Source organism: Oryzias latipes, chromosome 15, assembly GCF_053564925.1.
Source record: "Oryzias latipes strain Hd-rR chromosome 15, Olatipes_Hd-rR_3.1".
Classification (NCBI taxonomy): Eukaryota; Metazoa; Chordata; class Actinopteri; order Beloniformes; family Adrianichthyidae; genus Oryzias; species Oryzias latipes.
Window position 1 is genome coordinate 2,123,762 of NC_136251.1, and position 9,844 is coordinate 2,133,605.

The window sequence follows — 9,844 nt, forward strand, 5'->3', positions numbered from 1 at the left end:
TGCAGCAGAGCGAGGTCGGTGCGGGTTCTGTAGCTGTTATCATGACACCGCAAAGCGCCGCATATTAAACCTTAAATGAGATTAAAGTGCTCATATTTGATTTAATATGCATTTCTTTTGTAAATGACCACGGTATCAGCATGATAATGCCCTTCAAAGTGTCCATTATCAGAACTTAATGGACTTTGCGGAAGCAACTGTCCGTTGCGATCAGGCGTCAGTGTTGTCCTTTAATTTCTCATAACGAACACCACGATTTTTAATTCCCCCTTATTAAAAGATAAGATAAAATAATTTTATTGGCACAGTGGTTAGCGCTCTTGCCTCAATGCAAGAAGGCCCTCAGCCGGGACTTGAACCAGAACGCCATTGGGGGACCTTTCTGTATGGATTCTGCATGTTCACCCCGTGCACGCGTGGGTTTTCCCCAGGAACTCCAGCTTCCTCCCACAATCCAAAAACATGCTTCATAGGTTCATTGGTTCCTCTAAATTGTCCACAAGTGTGAATGTGAGTGTGTACAGGTGTGTGATTGTGGCCCTGCGACAGACTGGCAACCTGCCCAGGGCGTCCCCTGCCTTCATCCACGAGTTGCCAGGATAGGCTCCAGCATCCCAGTGACCCCGAATGGGACAAAAACGGGTTTAGAAGATGAATGAGTGAACAAATCAGTCTTTGCTCTTGACTTCAGAATCAGAATCTTTTATTATCATTATGCAGTGCACAACGAAATTGTTTTTAGCAGCTCTTTTTCTATAAATAATTTAACTTGTGGTGTTTTCAAAAAGTCCCTGAGGTGTTTTATTTTCTATTAAAGTGAAATCGTTTCTGTTCTTCTCTCTTGCACAGTAGCGTTACACTGTGCGGAAAAAGAGCCCCTCATGAAAAGCACTGTGCCAGTTACCTGTAGTCTGAACCAGCTGTTGGTATCAAAAACTGTTTTGTTGAACTTTGAACTTTTGAAGACCCACCCAAAAATTGTGTTTTTGGTGTTTTTTAAGACGTTCTTGTAGCATTTTTCTCATGATGGAGGACATAATGAATATCAATATAAAGGAAATTAAAATTAAAACTGTTTCATTTCAACGACTGCCGATACGATTCAGATGATATTGGTTCATTTTGAACGAATTCATCCTTTGATATGCCGTTTATGATATACCAAATTTAATGCACTTTATAACAATATCCTGCACTCTCAAATGTATTACAGATTCATCATCACACAAAATTGCTATAAACTGCAAAAGATTCAATATTTTCATAAACCTTTTAACTGGACTATACTTCTGTCAAGTGAGCCTTCATTGGACCAAATATTATACAAATAGCTTTTCCGTGCTTATTTTTTACAGCATCTTATGAAGTTGTGCCGTATCTTGTGAGACATGTAGAGGACATCTTCTGGAAAGTACTCCATCTCAAAGAGTCACAGAGGCCTTCACTCCAGTAAACATTAAAGATCTTGACAGCCTCCAGCGACCATCAGATTCAGTAACTGCTATCCTACTGTAGGCAGAACGTTACCTACGACGTGCATCATATTGCACATCTACACACATCACTGCTGCAAAAGCACAAACAGCATCAACAGAACACCAAGCCACGTCATTATTTTCAAAGACCTATGAAAACATCTTCAATGTAATTTCTGATTGTACCTGAGATGAGTCTGACATGTATGTAATGCATAAATAATAAAAGATAAGAAAAGTCCTATTGTTTATTTTGATTATGGTAGACCTTTACAAGGTGTTGCTTACCTCATTGCATCTGTATGTGTAGTAGAAGCAGTTGTTTTTCTTTGTTCAGCACTTTGAGGTGTTTTTAATAGGAAACAGGCTTTGTCCTTCACTTTGTCAAGTTTATCAGCCATTCATGCTACTGAACTTCAACAGTCTCCCTCCTTTCTGGACTTGGATGACTAGCATTTACAAGCTCAAGTACACAGATTCTGGTATATAGGGAAAATCAACAATCACGAGTATTTAAAGCTGTAATTTGACAGCAATGTGTTACCTGTAACTAGGGCTGCACGATATGAAGAAAACTTGCGATATGCAATATGAGGGATTAATATTGCGATAACGATATAATTTGCGGTATATAAACAAATAGGGAAACAACCAAAAACATCATTCCCATTTTATTGCAACAGTTTAAGAATTGTACTCCAAATGACCCTCGTTGACATAGGATGGAACATCTAACATAAAAGGGCTAAAGAGTCTATCCGATTGGTCAAATGCATAAAGGGATTTATTTGATTCGTTAAATAATTTAAGCTGCCATAAGATTGTTTTAGCACATCTAAGGTAACCATTTATTGCAATTTTTGCTGTGTTTTGCGATATGCATATTGCACAGCTTGATCTTGCGATAACGATAAATTTGCGGTATATTGTGCAGGCCTACCTGTAACACTAGAAGAGGCAGTTTTTGCACTATTCACAGATTGATTTTTTTTGGCAATAAATATTTAAATATATGAGAGCAGTAGTTTAATAGCTTAAATATGAGCTATGTATTGTTAAATCTGTTAAGAAATGAGGGAGCTAGCTTGATTTCTGTGGTTGATGTCTGCCAGTCCTAAACTGGAACAGCAGGGTTCTGTTGACGTGACTCAATGCATAGCAATGGCGCCTGCACGCACACATCACTGTGTATAGCAGCAAATAGGCAAAGACCAACCCAGTAATGTATATCGATGAGTGTGACTCAGAGAGAAATTCCTGCTACTGAACAGTGAAGTTTTCCAGATTCTTGGATTTCTGCAAGATCATCAAGTGGAAGTAAACAAGAATCAATGTCAAATCCACATCTTAGTTTACTAACGTTCAGCCCACTGCTGATTTTCCACATCCAAAGAATCCAAAGGGAACATTCTTAGTACATTCTAGCACACCGGATGGTCACATGACTTTATTCAAAGTCTGTCCACAGATTGGACTGGAATGATGGACTGATCTGTGATGGTACTTTTTATGTTAACGTACAATAAATCTACCATGTCTCAATCCAAATGGTATTTCCAATGTTGATAGAAATAATTTAATTCTAAAAGGATTTTATAAGGCTATAGGTCCATTTGATCAATAACTTGCCTCAGACAGACTGATCGGTATGATTGTAGGAAAAACCAAACAACCTCTACACAAGCGGCTTTACCAACATCGCAGAGCCAACTTAAGTGGACCTGAGTCTGCAGTGCATCTCCACCTGAAGGCCACAAACCACTCGTTCCAGGACAGTGAAGTCCAAATTCTAGCCAGAGAGAAAGGATGGTTTGAGCGAGGAGTGAAAGAAGCCATCTTTGTCAAGAAGGATAAACCTTCTCTTAATAAGAATGGTAGCATCAGGTTTATTCTTCCATCCATCTATGGCAGTGTTCTGAAACCCAAACAGCTGAAAGAGATGACCAGTTTGGGGAGGGACTCACTGGCTCCCCAACCCCCAGCTGAGGACAAAGGAATCTTTACAACCCAAAACAATGTAGGCTAAGTTGACAATACCATCCAATTTCAGTTCTGACTCCTCCCCCATGAGCGCATATAAACCAGCTCTTTTACCAGCTAATTCAGAATTGACAAAGCCTCTTGGATAAGAGGTGAAATGTCTTCAACTTTAAAAACCAAGTCCAGATGACAGCCTTTAAACCTACTACCACTACTACCTACCTACTACTGAACAGTGTGAAACAACTGAAAATATGTCATATTGTAGGTTCTTCATAGTAGCCACCTTTTGCTTTGATTACTGCTTTGCACACTCTTGGCATTCTCTTGATGAGCTTCTAGAGGCAGTCACCTGAAATGTTTTTCACTTCACAGGTGTGCCCTGTCAGGTTTAATAAGTGGGATTTCTTGCCTTATAAATGGGGTTGGGACCATCAGTTATGTTGTGCAGAAGTCAGGTGGATCCACAGCTGATAGTCCTACTGAATAGACTGTTAGAATTTGGATTATGGCAAGAAAAAAGCAGCTAAGTACAGAAAAACGAGTCGCCATCATTACTTTAAGGAATGAAGGTCAGTCAGTCTGAAAAATTGAGAAAACTTTGAAAGTGTCCCCAAGTGCGGTCCCAACAACCATCAAGCGCTCCAAAGAAACCGGCTCACATGCGGAACCCCCCAGGAAAGGAAGACCAAGAGTCACCTCTGCTGCAGAGGATAAGTTCATCCGAGTCAGCAGCCTCAGAAATGGCAGGTTAACAGCAGCTCAGATTAGAGAGCAGGTCAATGGCACACAGAGTTCTAGCATCTCTACAACAACTGTTCAAAGGAGACTGTGTGAATCAGGCCTACATGCTAGAATATCTGCTAGGAAACCACTGCTAAAGAAAGGCAACAAGCAGAAGAGACTTGTTTGGGCTAAAGAACACCAGGAATGGACATCAGACCAGTGGAAGTCTGGGCTTTGGTCTGATGAGTCCAAATTGGAGATTTTTGGTTCCAACCACCGTGTCTTTGTGCGACGCAGAAAAGGTAAAGGGATGGACTCTACATGCCTGGTTCCCACCGTGAAGCATGGAGGAGGAGGTGTGATGGTGAGGGGGTGCTTTGCTGGTGACACTGTTGGGGATTTATTCCAGATTAAAGGCATACTGAACCAGCATGGCTACCACAGCATCCTGCAGCAGCATGCTATTCCATCCGGTTTGCGTTTAGTTGGACCATCAGTTATTTTTCAGCAGGACAATGACCCCAAACACACCTCCAGGCTGTGGAAGGGCTATTTGACCAAGAAGGAGAGTGATGGGGGGCTGCACCAGATGACCTGGCCTCCACAGTCACCTGACCTGAACCCAATCAAGATGGTTTGGGGTGAGCTTGACCGCAGAGTGAAGGCAAAAGGGCCAACAAATGCTAAGCATTCTGGGAACTCCTTCAAGACTGTTGGAAGACCATTTCAGGTGACTACCTCTGGAAGCTCATCAAGAGAATGTCAAGAGTGTGCAAAGCAGTAATCAAAGCAAAAGGTGGCTACTATGAAGAACCTACAATATGACATATTTTCAGTTGTTTCACACTTTTTTGTTATGTATATAATATATGAGTGTGAATCTACTATTTTCATAGTCATGAAAATAAAGAAAACTCTTAATGAGAAGGTGTGTCCTAACCTTTGGTATGTACTGTATATCCTGGAAAAGACAGCTTTTGAAAATCTTTTGCCTAAAACTGGCATCATAATTTAAAGACCACTGAGAACACTTTTACAGTACATCAAAGGATAATTAGAGTGGGACTGTCAATGACATGACAATCACTTGTATTCCATTCCATTTTGCTGCTCAATTCTAGCCAATCATTTTAGGCACTCTGGCAATGAGCAGTGAAATCCATGTTTACAGCAGCGTGCGTGAAAACAGAGATGAAGCGCTGCAGTGCAGACAAATGCACAGGAAGAGGATCGATAAACTGATGTTGAGATCCGGGTCTGTTCTGGGGTGTCCCCTGGAGTCTGTTTCTGTGGTGGGTGAGAAGAGGATGCAACGAAAACTGAATTCCATCAAGTAAATCTTCATCATCCTCTGCATGAGACCGTGGGTCCACTAAGCACCTCCTATAGCCAGAGACTGGATCACCCATGCTGCAGGAAGGGGCATTTTTGCCACTCTTTCCTCTTGTCAGCTATTAAACCCTACAACACTCCATAGACCTCTATTTGATTGTGTTCTTTATTGTTTAGTGTTATTTATTGTCTGTCTTTTTACTGAGCTGTGGTGTCACATACATTTCACTGGAGAGGGATCATTAAGTTCTATTCTATTTTCATAAAAAAAAAGAAATATTTCCATTATAGATGCTGTGCCAGGTAACAGCTGTCTCACTAGGGGTACTCAAGTCACTAGTGAAGACATGACCCCACTGAGAAAGAGCGCCGTGAAAGCAGAGCCCCTCTAAAAAAGCAAAGTGCTGGACAGTGCTGGACTATCAAGTGGACTTTAAAAGCAATTAGGACACAATGCTCAATACTTTTTTTTTCTTAACATCTAATATGACATCATCAATTTCATGAAGGGAAAATCTCACTGATATGAGCGCGACGATCATTTATAAATCCATTGAGATCTGGGGATGAAAATGTTGATGTTTTATTTAAATATATATTTAAACTGAATTTTTTCACAAAAATTGTTCAAACGCAATGCATTGTTGTCTATATTCGCCAATCTAGTGAGCATCAATGCACACTGGTTTTTGCAGAGACTTCTGGGAAATTTCTAGAGCACTCGATTTTGGAATTGTACAGTCGGACAGCACAACAAAATGGTGAACGCACTATATAGTGCACTATGTAGTGAGTAGTGAAGGAAATCTGACATAGCCGTTATCTATATAAAGACATCTGTTCACAACCTCAAACAGTCACACTCTAAACTCCACTAAGGCCAAAGAGCTGTCTAAGGACACCAGGAACCAAATTATTGACCTGCACCAGGCTGGAAGACTGAATCTGCAACAGGAAGCAGCTTGGTGTGAAGAAATCAACTGTGGGAGCAATTATTAGGAAATGGAAGACCACTGATAATCTCCCTCCATCTGGGGCTCCCCCCAAGATCTCACCCCATGGGGTCACAATGATCACAAGAACGGTGAGAAAAAATCCCAGAACCCCACATTGGGGACCTGGTGGATGACCTGCAGAGAGCTGGGACCAAAGTAACAAACCATCACTACACCACCAGGGACTCAAACCCTGCAGGGCCAGACGTGTCCCCCTGCTAAACTGATCATTCCAGTCCAACGTGTGGACAGACTTTGAATAAAGTCATGTGACCATCCAGTGTCTAGAATGTTCTCAGAATGTTCCCTTTGGATTCTTTGGATGTGGAAAAACAACAGAGGGGAACTTTAGGAAACTAACATGTGAATGGATTTGACATTTATTCTAGTTTAGATGATCTGGAAGAATCTGGAAAACTCCACTGTTCAGTAGCAGGAATTTCTGTCTGAGTCTCACTGCTGGAAGTTTTAGTTATAGATCTCCCGGATCCACTTCAGGTCAGAGAACTGGATCGATCAAAATGATCCAATATCAATTATGGATTGGATCAGCAACCACAAATTATGATATGAATCGAATAGTTTTCAGAACAAATTGCTACACCACTAGTAAATAGGTGCATGCTTTTGCATTTACGGCCGGGCAGCAGACACAAATTTGAAGTGAACCCCGTCTGATGTGAACGCAGATCACATCAGAGCAAGTCCTTTCCATCTCAGACAAAAAACAGCAGTTTGTTCCTTTAAAAGGGAAGATGTATCAAACACTACAAACATATGCTTTCCTCTAAGATAAGACTGCAGTAAAAGAAAAAGAAAACCCTCATCAGAAAACCTTCAAAATCAGAAGTTTCTGGATGGAAATATCACCAACACCAGTTTGAAAAGAAATAATCATTTCAGCTCAAATATTCAAGATAGCCCTAACTTTAAAAACACGAAAAGCTTTGGGGTAAAGTGTCATCTGACAGTTTTAATAGTTTTGGAAGTGAACAAATCACCTCCCTCACATGGATCAGAGGGAAAACTCCATTAACATTTTCAGATAGAAGTATTTCACTCGCCGTGTTTGATGATTGTGACAACAACAGCTGGAATTTACCCCTAAAAACATTTCCAATAGGTTATATTTCTATTTTGTTCTATCAAACAAACGACGTAAAATATCGGCCCATTTGTTCACATCGCTGCGGGTTCCGTTTCTCCTCCGGTGTGAGGGACCGAACGCCATTCGACTTTCAGTGCTCCTCGTTCGGCTTCGTTCAGAGACGACGCCCCGCTGGAGCGGAGCTCCGGCATCCGCGCCGCCGCCATTACCGGAGAGGCTGTAGCAGTTAGCTCCGCTAAGGACTGCAGGGCTCGACTAAATCCTCCGTTTTCTTTGAATGGTGGGGATTAATGTTACCCACTTGTTTGCGACAGGCGCCCGTGTTTGTTTGTTCTCACGCCACCATTTTTCACGTAAGAACCGGTGAACGACTTTACCGCAAGCTAACGCCATCGGTGCTAGCTAGCTCTGCTAAGGAGAGCCGTAGCCTGGGATGCTGCGAAGAAATATGCCTAGAATGCGGACATTTCTTTCACATATTTGTCCTTTCAGGAACATTTTTACATAAATAAGCCGGGGGGAATACAAATTAAATTGGGGCTTCAGTCACTGCCCGGAGAAAGTGTTCGTTAGCCCGCATCCTGACGGGCGATCCCCGAAGGGAGTTAGGATTCAGGAAGAATTCTGTCCTGGTTCGCGTGCAGCTTTCCCGGATGAATGGTGACCACCGTGTGCGTGTGTGCGCCAACCTTTTTAATATTGTACACCCGTGTCAACATTCCAATCCCTCTGTCGTTGAGGATGGTGAGCTTTTCGGCCAGTTTCTGCTGGCTGGGCTGGATCCCCGCCCGAGACATCTTCTCGCTGTTCGTTTAGATTTCCAGTCCGATCCCAAAAAAGAGCTGGAATCGCAAAAAGCTATTGTTCAAAATCTGGAAGCAGAGTAAAGGCAGTGATTTATGCAGGATTTAGATGTGTTCCATACTCAGATGTTTGTGGAAAACAGCTTCCTGTCCTCCACCCGCGGTCTCCCCCTTCTCTCTCGGTCAGGGACTGGGAGGAGCTGTCCTGGTTTTCCACAACAGGACTGAGAGGCGTTCAAGTACGCTCGGACATCTTAATTCAATTCCGCACCATTGATGGCACCTAACGTTCAGATAAAATATTACATTATTGCTTTCCTGTCGTAATGAAGGAAGAACGTTTACCACAGAAAAAGTTGATTAAAGAGAAACAAATAAAAAAAAATTGAAAATGAAAAAAAAAAATTCCAACATCTTTGATATGTGATCCAAACAAGAAGAAGCTTATTTTCAACAGTGCAGCTATGGGCAAAATGTTGAAAGTGGGTTGCAGACTATCTTTTTTTGATTTCTGAAATAATATTCTATTCCGTTTTATGCCTTTCAGCGTCACGGGGCTGCTGGAGCCTATCCCGGCCACCTGTGGGTGAAGTCAGGGATACCCTGGATCGGTCTCCAGTCTGCCGCAGGGCCACAATCCCGCACCATGCACTCATGCACGCTCACATATGGACAATTTTAGAGTGACCAATAACCCATGTTTTTGGACACATGCACGGGGAGAACACGCAAACTCCACACAGAAAGGCCCCCCCATTGACATTGGTTCAGGTCCCCCAGCCGGGACTTGAACCAGGGGCCTTATTGGTGTGAGGCACCGTTCAGCCCTTGGAATATTTCAGATCTACAAAATGGCCCACAACAATCCCCAAATAGAAAAACTATGGGGAAGGGGGACACACAAAAGGATTTTTTTGGGTTACCTTAGTAATTAGTTGCCATCCTAACTTTTTATCTTTTTTCCTTTTTATTTTTTTAGAATTTAGTTTGGATACACCTGCAAGAGACCCATTGCATAAAAAAATCCCCAAAACGTAACAATAGTATATAAGAACGTCATTTGACCATGTTCCTTCTTTTTAAAGCACAAGAAAATAAAGAATTGGGTTGCCATTTCAAAGTCACATTCAGACATCCATCCATTGGTAAACCCATTGGTTTCTGGTCAGGGTCACTGGACCCTCCCCCAGCTCCTGGAGTTCACTCTGGATGATTCACCAGCAGAGCTTCATACAGACAGATAATTACATTTCAATCTATTCAATTCAGTTTTGTTTATTTCAAACACAAATGAAAATAAACACAAGAGTTTAACATAGATAAAACAAAAAGAGTGGGCTGAAGAGAAATCTTGTATGATCCCACCTCTTTTTTACAACACCTGATGATCTGCGTATTTCTATTTACAGTTTTGTACATGTTCTG

At 41.8% G+C, this 9,844-nt stretch overlaps 1 protein-coding gene across 4 annotated transcripts in view; it reads right to left on the reverse strand.

Moving 5' to 3' along the window:
• Window positions 1-8,670, reverse strand: part of nckap1 (NCK-associated protein 1) — a 53,475-nt gene extending 44,805 nt beyond the window's left edge. For all 4 annotated transcript variants that reach the window (XM_011473276.4, XM_004086622.5, XM_023963062.2 and 1 more), the window contains exons 1-2: window positions 8,542-8,670; window positions 8,306-8,458 (exon numbers count right to left, since the gene is read on the reverse strand). In XM_011473276.4, the coding sequence (XP_011471578.1) occupies window positions 8,306-8,413 (108 nt within the window). In that variant the 5' untranslated portion in view covers window positions 8,414-8,458; window positions 8,542-8,670. The remainder of the gene's footprint in view (window positions 1-8,305; window positions 8,459-8,541) is intronic.
• Between the last annotated feature and the right edge of the window lie 1,174 nt (window positions 8,671-9,844).